Raw genomic sequence first — 17,867 nt, forward strand, 5'->3', positions numbered from 1 at the left:
TGAGTTGAGATTTTATTCAGTAATCAGTAATCAGGATTTTTGGGGGGACTTGATAAGTATCAGATATTAGCAATGGTGACCAGAAAAAAGTTAGTGGCATACTATTGTGAGACAATGCAAATATCATTCTTTCTCCCAGATCTTACCTGGTTCTCCTTTTGGCCCAGGAGACCCCTTCATTCCTGAAATTAAAAAAAAACAACATGTTTTTCAGGCAACCTTTCTCACTAGGGTCACCTTAATGGTAAATGGGGAAATCTGATCATATGACATCTTACCAGCTTTGCCTGGCTCCCCAGCAATACCCTGTAAACCAGGTGATCCTGGTTGTCCTATCATACCCATATCTCCTTTCTGGCCCATTTCCCCTTTACTTCCTATGAAAACAAGAAAACATAAGTTAGACTTAAGTAGAGGACTATAATGACATCTGTCCTGTTTTTTTTTGTTATTTCTGATCCATTAATTTATTTATTCATTCAACCAGTATTCATGAAATACTTAATATCAGCTAGGTACCATGCTAGATTCTGGAAATACAAAGACTAAAAGGAAATAGTCTCTGTCCTTAAGGTGCTTATATTCTATTGGGGTGGGGGGGGAGAAAAAACAGAAAATACACAGAGGAGTAAATATAAAATATATGCAAAGATAATGTCATTAGAATTTAAGCTCCTTGAAGTCTGAGATTATTTATTTCACTTTTATCTTTGTATTCTGAGTGCCCAGTGCAGAGTCCATAGGAAGCATTTAAGAAATGCTTGTTGATTGATTACATACAATCCAAAAAAGTTTTGTGTGGGAAGAGACTCTTGAACTGAACTCGAAGGAAACTAGAGGTAGCAGTAAAGCAGGGTGATCTGTTTAAAGGCAGGAAATCACAGAATGGAATGGCAAGCTTAGGAACATAGGCCATAGGTGCCTGAAGCATATGAGAGGTGGCTATATGATTTAAATAAGGAAAAGGTAACCTTTGTTATCCCAAGAACCAGAAAAGGAAAGGATTTACGTATCAAACAGAGAAGTGCATGTTTTGTCTCAGACAATAGGGAGCCCCTATTTCTTCTTGAGCCAGGATGACATTAATATGGTGGTGACAACAAAAGTGTGGACTAAAGTGATAATAGCTGGGGAAGGGGATGACCATGCAAGAGATGTAAGAGAAATTGTAGAAGTAGGATCAATAAGTCTTGATAACTTATATGGGTGAGGGAGAGTGAAATCAAGGATTACTCAGAAATTGTGAATCTGAGTGATTGGAACAATGTGGGTACCCTTAACAGAGAGAAAGAAAAGTGAGGAAAATGGGAGAGTTTGGAGAGAAAGATTTAGTCTGTTATGGATATGCTCATTTCAATATGACAATGATCCTTCTGGAGAAGTAGGTGATCATATCTCAGAGAACTTGGTGATTACTACCTAATTAACTACCTAATTACTACCTAATTACTACCTAATTAACCATCAAGCATATATGAAACAGCTATAATATGCTAGGTAATATATGGTACAAAAATTATAAATGTAAAAATGAGATAGTCTTTGCCCTCAAGGTTATTCTTAAATTCTACTGGAGGAATACATGTTCACAGATGTATAAATATAGGGAACATACAAAAAAAATAGAAAGTGATTTCAGAAATTGAATGCAACTAAACTGAGAAAATCAGAACAGACTACAGACTCAGAAGAAAGAATTGGACTAGATATAGAAACGTGAATATCATTACATAGAGATAATGATTGCCCACATGGGAGCTGATAAGATCTGGAGAGAGAGCAAGAGTAAGAATAACAATAGCTTGCAATTATACAGTGATTTAAGGTTTTCAAAGTGCTTTACAAATATCTCTCATTATTCTCACAAAGTGATATTATTTACACCCGTTTTATAGATGAAGAAACTGAAGCAGGCAGAGGTTGAATAACTTGCTCAGAGTCACATAGCTAGTAAGTGTCTAAATCAGAATTTGAATTCAGATCTTCTTGACTCCAGATCCAGTGATCTATCCACAGTGAGGGTTTAGAGAGAGAAAATAAGAGGGCTTAGGACAAAGCCTTGGAGTAAACCCATTCAGCAAAGGAGAAGAATCAAATTGGAAAAGAACCAAGAGAGAAAAGTGTCGGGGAAAAAAAAAATCCAGGGAAGCTAGTCCAAGTGCTAAAGAAAATTCAAGAAAGATGAAGACCAAGAAAAAGACATGACATTTAGAATTTAAGAGATCACTAGTACACTTGGAAAGAACACTTTTATTGAATGGTATAGTGGGATGACTGACTGGATGCAAGGGGAAAGAGGAAGAGACTGTAGACTATTTTTCTCTAAATGTTTGGCTGTGAAAGGAAGGAGAGATAGGATGATAGCCTGAGGGGATTGTAAGATTGATGGAAGCTTGGGGTTGGTTTTTAAGGATAGAGACTTGGACATTTTTTGTAGGCAGCAGGAAAGTAGTTAATATACAGTATCGATTGAAAATCACAAAAGAGATATTTTCAGGGACAAGCTGTTGGAGACTAGGAGCAGCAGGTAAAAGGAACAAGTAGAAGGGACTTTTTTAAAAATTAGAATATGGAGAAAAGGATGAAAGATTAAGGGTTCAATAAGGCAGCTTCTCAGATACATAACATTCACACTCAAGAATGATCTTTCAACTTTATTACTCATTGAAAGAGATGAGGAGGGATGCTATGAAAGACTTGAGAAAAGAGAAGGTTCCAACCAGCAGAGCTAAGGGAGTGTGATAGTCATTTAGAGAAAAAATTGAGGATGGAATTAAGGATGCTGATGAACTGAGAAATAGAATATTTGACATTTAGCATCTTAATTGGAAACCCAAAACAACTATTTATTGTCTAAGCATTGTTTACTACCTAAGTTCATTCCCCCCTCATTTTATTTAACCCTGCCCCTTTGACTTTCCCAAGATCACATAGTTATTGAACTGGGACTAGATCACAAATCTCTATTCCTAAACTCTGCATAAATAATAATAATTGGCTTTTAATATCCCTCTAAAATATGGAGAACATTTTATATACTTTTTACATTTGAATCTCACAACAGGCAAGATAAGTACTGGAGATGTTATCCTCATTTTGTTGCTGTTCAGTTATGTCCTACTCTTTTGTGGTTTTCTTGGTGGTACAAGAATGAATTGCTTTTTCCTTTCCCAGCTCATTTTACAGATGAGAAACTGAAGCCAACAGGGTTAACTGACTTGCTCAGAGTCACAAAGCTAATAAGTGTCTGATGCTGGATCTAAACTCATGCAGATGAGTCGTCCTGGCTCCAGATCTGGCACTCTTATCCAGTGTGCCACCTTGCTGCCATCTCACTTTACAGATGTGGAGATGATACATGCTCCCTCATTTAATTAAAAGTGTCAGAGATGGAGTTAGAGATCAGGTCTTCTTACTTGCAGGCCTAGTGCTCTATCCACTCTGATGGACAGTATAAGACAAAGTCCCTGTATTTAATGAACTTCCCATCTATTAGGAAACACACTACTATATGCATGTAAAGAACACCAGTAGCAGAGACCAGTCAACTTGATGGGGTTAAAGGACAAAGTCATTATTTGCGACTTTGATTATGCCTTTTTCATAGATTTGAAGTGTTTTAATCATGTCTTCTGAATGTGTAGGAACTTTCAAATATCTAGGCATTTCTAGTATAGTGGATAAACTACTGGACTTGAAAGTCAGGAATGTTTGAGTTAAAATTCAGCTTCTGATACTTATAAGCTGTATTACCTTGGAACAAATTTCTTAAATTCTTTCCAAACATTTCATGATCCTCTTTCCTTCATGTGATTTATGATTCAGGCAAACTAACTTAGTTTCCTTATATTCAAAATGAGGGGGGTGCATTTGATGACCTCTCAACTGTCTTCCAGTTCTAATCAATTATCCTGTGACCTATAAAATGGCAATACTGATACCTATGATCCCTACCTTACAGGGTAATTATGGGAATCAAATAGATAACGTATATAAAGAACTCTGTAAAGTGTTATGCAAATCTATATTATTATTCTTTGTTCTGGGTCTGTGATTTTAAAGGTCATAAATTTCTGGTATGAAAACTCCCCCTAAAAATGAAGATCAGAAACTCTTCTGCAAATTACAGATGTAGAGCACTGAGGGTTTAATTTACTTGCCAATAGTCACAGAGCTACTATCAGATATAGGTCATGAACAATGGTCTCCCTGACTTTGTGACTAGACTTCAATTCATTATTTGGTGCTGCCTTTCACAAATCCAGATTATTCTAATTATTGTCATTATTAATATCCTCATTGGTTAAATAGTGCTTAAAATGATTCAAGTGGCCCAGGATGATTAAGACTTTTCAGTCCTATAATAAGGATGCAGAGAGAGCTACTAGAGTAATATCTCAATAGCCCTCCTCTTCCAAATAACCCTCAAGTACAAGGTTAAATAACACAAGAGTTAATAATAAGGAAACGAGAGGGATGTGATAAGGCAGCATATGATTCATTGCCCACATTGAGTAGCACAGGCAGGAAGCGCTATGAGTTCTAAGCAATCAACTATTCACCTTATGAGAAAGCAGACATTCAGGTGCAATCAGTACCCCCCCAAAGTCATCTTAGCCTCTGAGTTTTCTAAAATTAATTTTAAAAAATGAAATTTAGGGACTTCATGTCCAGAGATCTGAAAGGGTAGGAGTAAATGCAAGACTCAGAACATTCAGAGAATTTTAAAAAAGTATATGATTGTATTTTCTTCTGTATTTCATATCTATTTTCCTGGAGCACCTTGATTTCAAACTTTCCACTCATCATCATTCGAAGCTTATTTGCATTAGAGCTGTCCTTTTCTCATCTCTTGCTCTCATTCTCTATTTGCCAGCCATCCTTGTTGCATATCAATAAGGGAATGGGGAGGGGGTTGGGAAGCTCCCCAGCCCAGAAGAATTTCTGTCTTCTCTTCATCAACTCATCCAAAATAAGGATCTGACAGAGAGAGTAACTATTCTCAGATGAATTTTCCTATTCCTTTTGAGCCACAGGTTTTGTTTGACATAATTCAACACTTTTCAAATAAACATCTGTGGAGTAGTTGCTACAAATAAAAATCTCATAATTATGAACTCTCTGGAACCTCCACTCCAGTTTACAATAAAAAGAATTGGGTTGATTTATTTTCACTTATAGAAATCATATTTTCATTTTTGGAGAAACTAGAGATCAACAGATTGGTACTCAGTCTCTGTTCAGTAAAAAAAAACAGGAGAAGAAGAAATCTCTGAAATCTACACTTAAAAGAATCTCTGTCAAATTCAGGGATCTATTTGTGTCATGCTTCAACAAACTATTTCATTCGATATCTTAGCTATGTTTTGTTCAGGAATCCAAAAGAGATTGGAAGGGAAGTTGAGGTTCATTGACTCTATGATAGCAGGGACAAGAGAAATGCTGAGCTTTCCTTTCTCTGCAATGGAACAGACAATCTACCCCATTATTAAGAAGGACTCCTTACATGGACAGGGATTTATGAAGGCAATTACTGTAAAGAATTAGTTGAAACCAGGTCAACAAATCATTGCTATTATGTATGGATCATTAACCAAGGACATGAAAATTTCAAAAATAAAGCACAGCAACAACTTTGCCCTATTGACCACTTCTTTACATTGGTGTAGAATTTTTATCTGTGTTTATCTGAATTCTGTCTCCTTCAAAAAGACAATCAGAACAATAGATATGAAATGAGATGCCAAAGAAATAGCATATTAGAATTGGAAGGGAATTAACTTAAGCTGTTATCTAGTACATCCCACTTATTTTGGAGATGAAGAAACCAAGATTTGCTCTCTTACATCCCCGTATCTGCAGAGGTGAGAAAGGAAGCCAAGTCCTTGACTCTCTGTCTTAAGTGCTTTAATTTGATAATGATATTTTAATGTGGTTTTTTTGTCCTTCATTCTCTAAGAAGACCATAACATCAGGGAGGTGATGCCATGACAAGTACATGAATTGGATTTGAGTGCTAAGTCACTAGGTTCATTTTCTCCTCCAGAGCCATCTGAGTCATGTGGCCAGATATGAATCAGGATGACTGGAGATGGCCCTGGATGCCAGGCAGAGTTAAGTGACTTGCCCAAGGTCACACAGATTGTGTCTGAGGTTTGATTCAAACTCCTATCCTCCTCACTCCAAGGTCAGTGTTCTAGCCACTGTGCCAACTAGCTGCCTCAATTCAAGAATAACTGGGTGATTTAGATTGTAGGAAGAACTATAAAATAGGACTCCCTGCACCCAAGAAACTTGCAACTAACTTAAGAGCCAGATCAGAGAAGGCTGAGTTTCACCTTAAAAGAGATTAGAAATTCTGAAAGGAAAAATTATATTTCAGGTTTGGAGGGTAGACTGTGAATACACTGAGGCAAAAAATGGAGTCCAGTTTGGAGCATAAAGTGTATAAAAAGGAGTAATGTGAAATGTCTGTAAAGGCTGTTTGGAATCAGATTATGAAGAGCCTGGAATCTGTGTAGTGGAAGACCACCTGAAGATGACTGAGGAAGGGCATGACATCATTAGATCTCTGCCTTAGGAAGATCATGCTGTGTGGAGGGTAGATTACAGAGAAGAGAGACTGAAGGAAGGGAACCCATTTAGAGGGTTATTATAATAGTTCAGGAAAGAGAGGATGAATGTCTTAATCAAAGGGTTGACTGTACAAGTATAGAGAAGAGGATGGATGTGCTATTAGGATGGATATTATGCTATTAGCATGGAAAGGGCAGCTGCTTCAGTAGAAGTGTGGAGTGGAAGGAAGAGTCAAATATAATACCATATTAAAAATCTGGAAGTTTGGGAAAGGGGGAAAGTTCAGAGACGAAGAGGATGAATTCTGTTTTGGATATAGCAGATTTGAGCTATCTGAGAGACAAATGTCCATCTGGATGTGATGATGTGAGAATGGAATTCAGCAGAGAGATTAGGGCTAGATATAAGACTTAACAATGACCAGATGAATAAAGCTGATGCCCTATCAAGCCAGAGTCAAACTGAAAGATAAATTTGAGCGAACTGGAAGAGGAAGGGAAGATAATAAACATTTATTAAGTGTCTAATATATGCCAGACAACCTTCTAAGCTGGCTTTACAAATATTATCTCATTTGATCCTCACAACAACTCTGAGAAGTAAATGTTATTACTCTTCTCATTTGACAGATGAGGAAACTGAAACAAACAGGATTGAGTGACTTGGCCAGGTTCAAACAACAGGTAAGTGTCTGAGGTCAAATTTGAACTCAGATCTTCCTGATTCTTATCCATGACTCTACCTAGCTAGATAAAATAATCTCTAAGGTCCTTTCTAGTTTTCAAATTTAAGTATACTAAGGTTGGGAGGTAAAGGTCATCCAGGCCAGGAGGTTCCTACCAACTCTGAGATTTTTATCCTTTTTGCAGAAGCCTCAAGGAAACCACAGAGTTGAAATTTTTACTCTAGTTTTCAATCTCCATCTTAAGCTGGGCTCAATACTATTTAGAGTTACTTTCGTTTTTCTAAAAACACAATTACTGGGATGAATTGGGTAAGAGAAATCGTGTGATGCTGTCTTAGGAAGTTCCCAGGGGGGCCTTCAGGATGGGGTTTCTGATTCTCGAGGAAATGAAACTATTGAATTTTTAATTACAAAAATAGCAAACTTCATTTTCCAACTTAGGAAAAGGTTAAAGTAACAAGATTTTTGACAGTGGATCTGGGGAGATGGGGCAATAATACCACTTGGTATTCAGGGACTTGGTTTTGGGTTGGCTAGAAGTCAAAAGTCAAAGGGCTTAGAGGGAGAAGACTTGGCATCTAGGTTCTACCATGATTGGAAGCTCACTAAATAGCTAAATTACAGCCAGCAAATCATCTGACCTTTGGGTTTCCTCCTGTTTCCTCAGCTGTTCTTGATGAAGCCAGCTATTTGTGGTCGCTACTTCCTTTTCTTTATGTTCACTAAGCATCTTTTTAATAATCTATTCCAGAATTTCCCACCCTGCCTGCTCCACCCCACCCAGGAATCAAATGATTTTCTCCTTAAACTCTAAATATCTATATCCTCCCAGACCTCCCTTTCTTCTTTGAAGTCAAGGTCCTTATTGCCTATACCTAATAGTAAGTGCTTAACAACAACTTTAAGCACTGTTAGGTATATGAATATATATATATATATATATATATATTCATATATACACATATCCATATATGCACATACATATATATGAAACACTTTTAAGTTTAATCAGTATTAACATTTTCTCCTTCATTTTCTTCAACAAAACAATAAATCAAGTCCTGATTTAAAGAATTTGCCAATTTTCAAAGTGTAAATTTTCTTATTTATACCTTTATCTAGACAGTTGGAGATGATTCCAGAATATCCCTTCCTGTACCTCTCCTTAAGTAGCTAATCCTGTATAGCTTTGTGATAATATATATATATATGTATATATACATATATACATATATATAGTTGTATTGAACAGAGATTATCTAACTTTTTAAGACTGCTGTTAAGGCATTTTTTTTTCAGTTGTGTCTGACTCTATGATCCTATTTGAGGTTTTCTTGGCAAAGATATTGGAGTGGTTTATCTATTTCCTTCTCTAGCTCATTTTACATATGAAAAACTGAAGCAAACAGCATTGAGTGACTTGCCTAGGATCACACAGCTAGTTAGTGTCTGAGGTCACATTTGAACTCATAAATAGGAGTTGAGACTCTAGGCCCAACATTCTATCCACTCTCCTACCTAGCTGAGACTTTATAGTGACCTCATTAGATTATCAGCTTTCTGAGCCTTATAGTTCTTTTTTTTTGGAGGCCTCATAGTAACAAACATTAAGACTTTTACATGATAAATGTTCAATAAACATTTAGAAACATAGACTCTCAATTAAATATAAAATACCACCATAAGTTAAAAAAATTACATAAAAGAAAGAGGAATTTGGTTTAATTGAAGCTAATGACAACTCTAGAGAAAAAATCAAGAGTTAATATAGTGAACTTCAAGCTCATTCTGAACTAGTTATGCAACATGACTAGATAAAAGGGACCTTAGGGGTTATCTAGTAAAATAATAGAAATTTATATAATACTCTAAAATATGCAAAGCACTATATATATATATATATATATATATATATATATATATATATGGGAATGTATATATATAATTTTAGTTGAATCCTGTAAAAGCACTGCAGGTCTCATTATACTCATTGTACAGTACTCATTGTACTCATGAGAAAAATCAAGGCTCAGAGAGAATAAGGTAAGTGGCAACCTCATTGTTAGTCACATGGCTTGTATACGATAAAGGCAATAGATAAGCAAAACCTAGGACTTCTTGACCTTAAGTGTAGCATTTTATTCCCTGCCAAGTGCATCAATCCCTTCTAGAGTATACTTGAAATTCTTAGAATTTCAGCTTTTTAAACTATAAAACAGGGATATCTACCATATCCCCCCATAAGGTTATTATGAATCTCAATTGAGACAATGTACATAAGCTGATTTTGCAAATTGTAAGTACTATATAAAAGTAAGCTCTACTAATAATTTTATTATTATTCCTTATAATGTGCCAACATTTGCTTCCTAGCTCTGCTCTCAAGAGCCACACAGAAGTAAGTTGCATCACTCTCCTCTTGGACAGCTATGAGGATAATGAAGATTACAATCTTATCTCCTAAATCTCTTCTTCAAGTTAAGATTTTCTAGTTCCTTATGTGATTTGGTTTTAATTCCACTTCCATTCACCATTCTGCTCATTATTCCATAGATAAACTCTGCTTTGCTTTATTTATTTTTTTTTTTTTGAAAATTGGATGTGCAGAGCTAAACACATACTCTCAATACAGTCCTACCAGTACAGGGTCTGTAAATTTGCTTTTTCTGGACTCTGTATTTCTATTAAGGAAGTTTAAGATTGTCCAAGCTGTAATGGCAGTCACACATGATTGTATCATTCTGAGTTCATAATCACCTTCAGTACTTGAGTCTTTCTTATTTAAACTTCTATTAAACCAGGTTGTCCTTTAACTTATATTTGTAAAGCTGATTTCTTGAATCTCTTGAGTGGTATTTTATATCTGATTGACTGATACATTCAGGAGATTAGTCTTACAACCTCTTTTCTTCCCTCTCCTTCCCTCTCCATATCCCATCAGTTGCCAAATCTTGGTGTGTCTACCTCAGACAAGGTAAATTCAGCTTTCCCTTAGTGCTGAATGTGGAGGAATGAAGATCTCACTATACCTGATTCCAATTTTAACTCTTCCCCTTCCTTTGAAAAGCCACTTAAACCTTCTGGTTTTCATTTCTTCATTTGTAAAATGCAGGAATTGAGATAGATTAAACTATCACAGTTAGATAAGTTCTTAAACTATGATCATATAATTCTATGAGTACCAAGGCTACCATCCTAGTTCCTTGCTTGCCTGGTCTCCATTTATTATCTCTTTTATCAGTTTTCTTAGTATGTTTTGCTTCCTTATCTACCTCTATATCTTAGTTATAGGCCATTTATATTCAGTATCATCTACCATCTATCAATCTACAATCTGTGAATCTATGTATTACTTAACCTCTATCTATTTGTCTGTCTATCTGTCTATCTTCCTATCTATCTATCCTTCTATCTTATCCGTCTCTCTGTCTATCCATCTATCTATCTATCCTATCTATCTATGGAATTATCCTAAAGGTAATAGGGAATCACTAAAGATTTCTGACTAGGAGAATTGACATGGTCTGAGAAGTATCTTGGGAAGATATTTCAGTAGTTTTGGGAAGGATGGATCAGAGGGAGGGGAAAATTGAAATTGTGTGAGATAAAAATAATGAACATTTAAAATAAATTGTGAAAAGCAAGGGGAAGGGACTTTATTAGGCAAGAAGAGTGATGGGAGGAACTAGGAGAGGGAATGAGTGAGTGAATGGAAAGAGGACATTACGATAATTTAGTTGCTTTGGAAAGAATTGATAAAGAAGTCCTAATGAGTAAAAAAAAAAGACTATTCCCATGAACATACACAAAATAAAATATTAACTGAAATTCTGAATTTATAAAAAATTAAAAAGATTGTTACTTTATTTTCAAGTGATGCTACTCTACAGAAATTTATGAAAGAAATGGAAAATCCACCCAGAAGATGTATTTAAAGTATGCCAATCCCCCTTTCCCTCATGTACCTTTATTATAAGAATATGTACCAAATAGCATACATTTAATATATTCACTGGGCTTTTCAATATTGGCTTAATATTTTTGGTGCTAGTATTTAAATAATAAAATAGTATCAAAATCCTCTCTGCTCTCTCTCTCTCTCTCTCTCTCTCTCTCTCTCTCTCTGTGTGTGTGTGTGTGTGTGTGTGTGTGTGTGTGTGTGTGTGTGTGTGTGTCTGTGTGTGTGTGTGTGTGTATCAGCACATTTCAGCCATACTGCTTTGGTTTATTTCCACCTATTTTTATTCCCTCTCCTCCATCCCTCAGTTTACTTTTCTATACCCTAATAAAATCACTTGACCTTTGCTTTTCACGATCTATTTTAAATGTTTTAAATTACCTTCATCATTTCAATCTTCGTTTCCCTTTCATCTGTTCTGCACAAAACTATTAAAATATCTTTCTAAGGTATTTGTTGGACCATGTTCACTCCCTGTTCAAAAATCTTTGGTGGTTCCCTATTACCTATAGAATAATTTCCCAATATGGCATTTAAGACTTTCCACAATCTAATCTTTTTCATATTATTCTCTTTCATACTAAGTTCTAGTCATCTGATCTACTGTTACCAGAATTTAATATTTCATCTCCCATCTCCATGCCTTTTCCATCAGGTAATCTCCATTTGCTATCATGTATTCCATCTTCAATTTCATATTATTGAGTTCCCATCTTCTTTTTAGGTTCTGCTCATTCATGGAATGCCCCTAGATGTCACATAATTCCCTCTTGGAATTATCTTGTTTTCTTTTTTGATCATATGATTTATGTAACCCCTGAAACTTCTTGAGATCCATATTGTTCCATTTTTGTTTTTTTCTATCCTCAGTGTTTGGACTAGTGTGATTCATGTTTATTGAGTTGAAATACTACTCACAGCTCTCATATGCTTGTAAGTAAAAATTAAAAAATCTTTTAGAATGGACTTACCTGTGAGTCCTTGGTCTCCTTTATCCCCTTTGACTCCAGCTTCACCTTTGGGGCCTATCAGGCCACTATCCCCTTTGCTGCCTTTCTCACCCTGGGTTCCTGCAACACCTGAGCACAGAACATTCAGTGAATAGCCTTAACATTTTTCTTGGGCTTGGGGACACAGGTGAAGTGATAATAGATATTCTGGGAAGCAAGAGAATGAACCAATTCCGAAGTGATATCTTTGTTTATCTGATTGGTCTTGTATGTTAATATCATTAACTCTGGCTATTTCTCTGCAAAGTGAAGTAACCTATGAAGAGTTCAAAGCCTTCCCAATTCTGGTACAAAACTTTCTTATGTGTATAAGGGATAGAAAGGTATCTTTGACCATGGTAATTCTTATTCATCTCTCACTCTATCCTATCCCTCACACAACAAAGGTTAAGCCTTATGTTCCAGGTCCTAGACATATAAATAGCAATAACTTGACCAAGTTTAGGCAAAGGCTTGGTGTAAGAGGAACTTAGCAAGAGAAAGAGTCAATCTTAGTTCAATCCAGTTCTGTATCTTTTACTAGAGTTATGAGATGGGTTAGTAGGAATCAAAAACTTAGTTTAACTAAGAATTACACGGTTATAACAATAATCAAAAGGAAATTAATTACCAGCAGGTCCTTGTTCCCCTGGAATACCTTTTGGCCCTTGGATGCCTAGTATATATGAAGAAAGAAGAAATTAAGTCACTATTTTTTAATCCATGTCATCCATAAACATTTATGAGTATTGTGTTTGATGCTGTGAGAATACAACAGTGAAAAGGCATATTGAAATATAATTAGCAATAAATTACAGCATACATGAAATCTGATCAATAAAGGTTGTCCTTGATGTACCTCCCTTCTCTCTTTATCGATTTGGGGGATATGACTGGATACGCTTATGTTGTTTCAGTTGCATCAAGACCCTAGTTAGAGTTTTCTTGGTCAAGATATTAGAGTTGTTTGCCATTTCCTTATCCAGCTCATTTATAGATGGGGCAAACATTTATAACTGGGGCAAACAGGGTTAAATTACTTACTCAGGGTCACTCTATATACAGTAGCATCTAGCTGCCCCTGTTGTATATCCTATCAAACAATTCATGTATTAATTGATTTTATTTAATATTTTTTAATCTTCCTTTCTTAATTTTTGTTATATGAGTTGACTCATTGGACAACAGAGGGGTAAGAGATATTTGTAATGTAAAAACAATAGGATTAGCACACATAAGATAAAAAATTAACAATAAAAGACAGCAAATAGTCAGTGGCAAATAAAAGTTACAGAAAATAAATTTTATTAAGATATTATTATAGAGAGGGAATGTAGAAGGCTGAAAATAATAAGACAAAGTATCATCTAAACAGATGAGATTTGTATCTATACTCAACCTTGAACAATGTGAAGAATTGGGCTAGGTTAGTAGGAGTGGAAAGAACATCCTTGGTGAATGAACAATGTGTGTAAAAGCAAAGAAATGGGAAAGCACAGAACCTGATGAGGAGATGATGAGAATAGCAGATCGGTAGGAATAAGAGCCACAGTTGGTGCTTAAATAGGCTTTATATTTCTCTGATGCTAACTAGGAACTTAGAAAGAATCCTTTGTTCATTGTGTAAATTCATTTCAGCAAAAATAACTGTGTAGAATAAAGGATCGAGTCTTAGGCGCTCTCTGATAAAACTCATAAGCTAAGGACTCTAACTAAACTTTCTAGAGACAGAACCCACAGAGGGACCCAATGAGGCAGTTCTACTCAAGGTAACCTGGAAAAGAGCAGAAAGGCTCTGGTTCCCGGGGTCAGAGGGGTGGCCTGCCAGAGGGGTGGCAGAGGGGGGTGCATATGGTCATTCACAGACCAGGAGGGAGGACAGAGCCTCACACACTGAGACCCTTGTGGGAGTGTCCCAAAAGATCAGGAAGCACCCCAAAACAGGCGCAGGCTGGGAAAAATGAGCAAGCAGAGAAAAAAGAGGAACACAATTGAGAAATATTTTGCAAATGAGCCCAAGAAAGATCAAAATACTCAGTCTGAAGATGAGGAAGCATAAGCTCCTGCATCTAAAGACTCCAAGGAAAACAGAAATTGGGCTCAGTCTATGACAGAGATTAAAAAAGACTTCGAAAATCAAATGAGGGAGTTAGAAGAAAAACTGGGAAAAGAAATGAGAGAGATGCAGGAAAAACATGAAAATGAAGTCAGCAGCCTAGTCAAGGAAATTAAAAAACATGCTGAAGAAAATAGCATGCTAAAAACCAGCTTAGGTCAAATGGATAAAACAGTTCAAAAAGTTATGGAAGAGAAGAATGCTTTAAAAAGCAGAATGGGCCAGATGGAAAAAGAGATAAGAAAACTCTCTGAGGAGAACAAATCCTTCAGACAAAGAATAGAATTCAGGGAGATTGATGAATTTGCCAGAAATCAGGAATCAATACTTCAAAACCAAAAAAATGAAAAATTAGAAGAAAATGGGAAATATCTCATTGAAAAAACAACTGATATGGAAAACAGACTTAGGAAAGATAATTTAAAAATTATTGGAATACCTGAAAGTCATGATCAGGAAAAGAGCCTTGACATCATTTTCAAAGAATTACTACAGGAAAATTGCCCTGATATCCTAGAAGCAGAGGGCAAAATAGAAATGGAGAGAATCCACTGATCCCTCCAAGAAAGAGATCCCAAAAAAACAACCCCTAGGAATATCATAGCCAAGTTCCAGAACTCCCAAGTCAAAGAGAAAATTTTACAAGCAGCCAGAAGGACACAATTCAAATACCGTGGAGATGCAGTCAGGATCACACAGGACTTAGCAGCAACTACATTGGAAGCTCTCGTAGGGCTTGGAATAGAATATACTGGAAGGCAAAAGAGCTTGGAATGCAACCGAGAATCAACTACACAGCAAGGCTGAATGTCCTCTTCCAGGGAAAAAGATGGACTTTCAATGAACCAGGGGAATTTCAAATGTTCCTGTTGGAATGGCCAGAGCTGAACAGAAGGTTTGATCTTCAGATACAGGACTCGGGTGAAGCATAGAGATTGGAGGAGAAGGGGAAAATATGAGGGACTTAATGATGATGAACTGCACGTATTCCTGTATAGAAAAATGACACTGATAATACTCATATGAACCTTCTCAGTTAATAGAGCAGGTAGAGGGAGCTTTTATAGTCAAAGCACAGGAGAAAGCTGAATTTGAAGATAAAATATGGTGTAAATAGAAAAAAAGGGAAATGTAATGGGAGAAAGAAAAAGGAGAGGGGAATAGGCCAAGATATTTCATATAATAAGACTTTTCTTTATTATAATGAGCTATTGCAATGATATGGAAGGGGGGAAGGCAAGGGGGAATGAGGGAAACTTTGCTCTCATCAGAGGTGGCTAGGAGAGGAAACAGCATATATACTCAATGGGGTATAGGCATGTGGAGTAAGGAGAGGGGGTGACAGGGGAAGGGGGGGGATGCGAGTGATGGAGCAGAGGATGAACCATGGGGGGAGAGTGGTCAGATATAACACATTTTCTTTTTTACTTATTGCAAGGGGCTGGGATTGGATGGCCTGTTCAGGACCACAGGGCCAGGTGGATTCTGGGCCTAAGGGGTGGTATGAGGACTTGGGGCTTCTTGGTCCCAGGGCCAGGGATCTGTCTGCTGTGCCACTCAGCTACCCTACAGCAGAGTCAGAGTGAAAGGAGAGAGAAAATATAGTACATGGTAGTGGAGAAATACCAAAGGAGGGAGTTGCAATCAGCAATGGCAACGTTGGAAAAATATGGAAGTAACTTTTGCCATGGACTAATCATAAAGAATGTGATCCATGCACGACAGAGTTGTTGGTGTTAGAACAAAGACTGAAGCACATTTTTTAATATTATTATTATTTTGGGGGGGGATGCAGGGCAAATGGGGCTGGGTGGCCTGCCTGGGGCCACATAGCAGGGTGATCCTTGGGTGTCTGAGGCCAGATTGGGACCCGGGTGCTCCTGGCTCAAAGGCCAATGCTTTCTCCACCACCCAGCCACCCCTACTATTATTACTATTTTATTTTATTTTGGGTCTTTTTTTTCCTCTTTTTTCTTTTTGGTTTCTGCAGGGCAGTGGGGTTCTGGTGGCTTGCATAGCACACGGCTGGGTGATTGTTGGGTGTATGGGGCGGGATGTGGGCTCAGGTACTTGTGGCTCCAGGGCTGGTGTTCCATCATTGTGCCACCTGGCCATACCTACAATTATTACTATTATTTTTTTAATTTTAATTTTTTTCTCTCCCCTTTACTTTATCGCTGAAGCAAGTCTATATTTATAGGGGGAGGGGGTATCTCGTTTACTCTTAAACAAGAATATTTTACTAATGTAAAAATAACATTAATTGTACAAAATGAGAATAAATATTAAATAAAAAAGCAACTTAAATAAAATAAAAATAAAACTGTGTCTTCCCTAAGAAGTTTATTTAATCTCTGTGCAATAGTCCCATTTCCCATTTACCTGCTGCTCCTGGGTACCCTGGAGGTCCCCTGACTCCTTGTTGTCCTGAAAGTGAAAGTAAATGGATCATGACTCATGAGACCTGAAGAGAGACAATGACTTTTCCCAGCACCAGAAAGGCAAAAAGCCTGTGGCAGCATACCTGGCATTCCATCCCTTCCAGCGATTCCCTTTTCTCCCTTCTTACCAGGTGACCCCGAATCACCTTTTTCCCCCTGGCGTCCTGGAGAAGAAGGAAAGACTCCAATAAGCAAAACAAAGCATGATGGATACAGATCCCTCTCGAGACAATTTCTTAGATCAATTAAAAAACGGCAGCATTTCTATGAGGTCAAAGTCAAATTGGCAAGTTCTCCTTTCTCTGAACTCCAGTACCACTTGTCACCAACATCACTCATCTGTCTGCCTTGGACAAGTCCTTTTGGACTTGTCTTTTCTCTCTTTAGAAGCCAGTTGAGAATGAGATTGTTTCTTTCTTTGCATATCCTCAGCATCCAGAATGATGGCTGGCACTAGTAGATCCCAATTCAAATCTTCTTGAGGGGTGTGTGCAACTGGTCTGGTTACAAATGACAAATTACCATCCAAGGATAAATGAGAGAAAATGGGAATATTTATAGCAGAGAAGAGAAGAAGCACTGAACTGGAAGTCAGTCATATCATTTGGATTCAGCTCCCAGCCCTGCCATTTACTAAGTGATTTTGGTCATCTTAACCCTCTGAGTCTGTTTTTTTATCTCTAAAATGACTGAATTAGATCAGATGATCCATGATGGAAGATTTTGACATTGTATGGACAGTGTATGATTCTATGCCATGATAAAGGCAACTAAGTGATATAGTAGATAGAATATTGCACCTGGAGTCAGGAAGGGGGAATTCAAATCTGACTTCAGACACTCACCCAGGTAAGTCACTTAACTATCTACCTTTAGTTTCCTCAATTGTAAAATGTGGATAATAATCACAACTACATCACAGGGCTATTGTAGAGTTAACTGAGATAATATCTGTAAAGTGTTCAGCACATAGTAGTCTAAAGTGTCTGACACATAGTAGATAACTGACAGATATTTGTCTTCCCCTTCTTTCTCTTCTTCCTTCCTTCCTTCTTTCCTCCCTTCCTCCCTTCCTCCCTTCCTCCCTTCCCTCCCTCTTTGT

The 17,867-nt window shown here is 37.0% G+C and overlaps 1 protein-coding gene across 1 annotated transcript in view; it reads right to left on the reverse strand.

Moving 5' to 3' along the window:
• MARCO (macrophage receptor with collagenous structure) overlaps window positions 1-17,867 on the reverse strand; it is a 54,671-nt gene that overhangs the window by 18,348 nt on the left and 18,456 nt on the right. Inside the window, exons 5-10 of the mRNA XM_074215008.1 lie at window positions 16,849-16,929; window positions 16,707-16,751; window positions 12,840-12,884; window positions 12,191-12,298; window positions 279-377; window positions 147-182 (exon numbers count right to left, since the gene is read on the reverse strand). Coding sequence (XP_074071109.1) covers window positions 147-182; window positions 279-377; window positions 12,191-12,298; window positions 12,840-12,884; window positions 16,707-16,751; window positions 16,849-16,929 — 414 coding nt within the window. The remainder of the gene's footprint in view (window positions 1-146; window positions 183-278; window positions 378-12,190; window positions 12,299-12,839; window positions 12,885-16,706; window positions 16,752-16,848; window positions 16,930-17,867) is intronic.

Source organism: Macrotis lagotis, chromosome 1, assembly GCF_037893015.1.
Source record: "Macrotis lagotis isolate mMagLag1 chromosome 1, bilby.v1.9.chrom.fasta, whole genome shotgun sequence".
Lineage (NCBI taxonomy): Eukaryota > Metazoa > Chordata > Mammalia > Peramelemorphia > Peramelidae > Macrotis > Macrotis lagotis.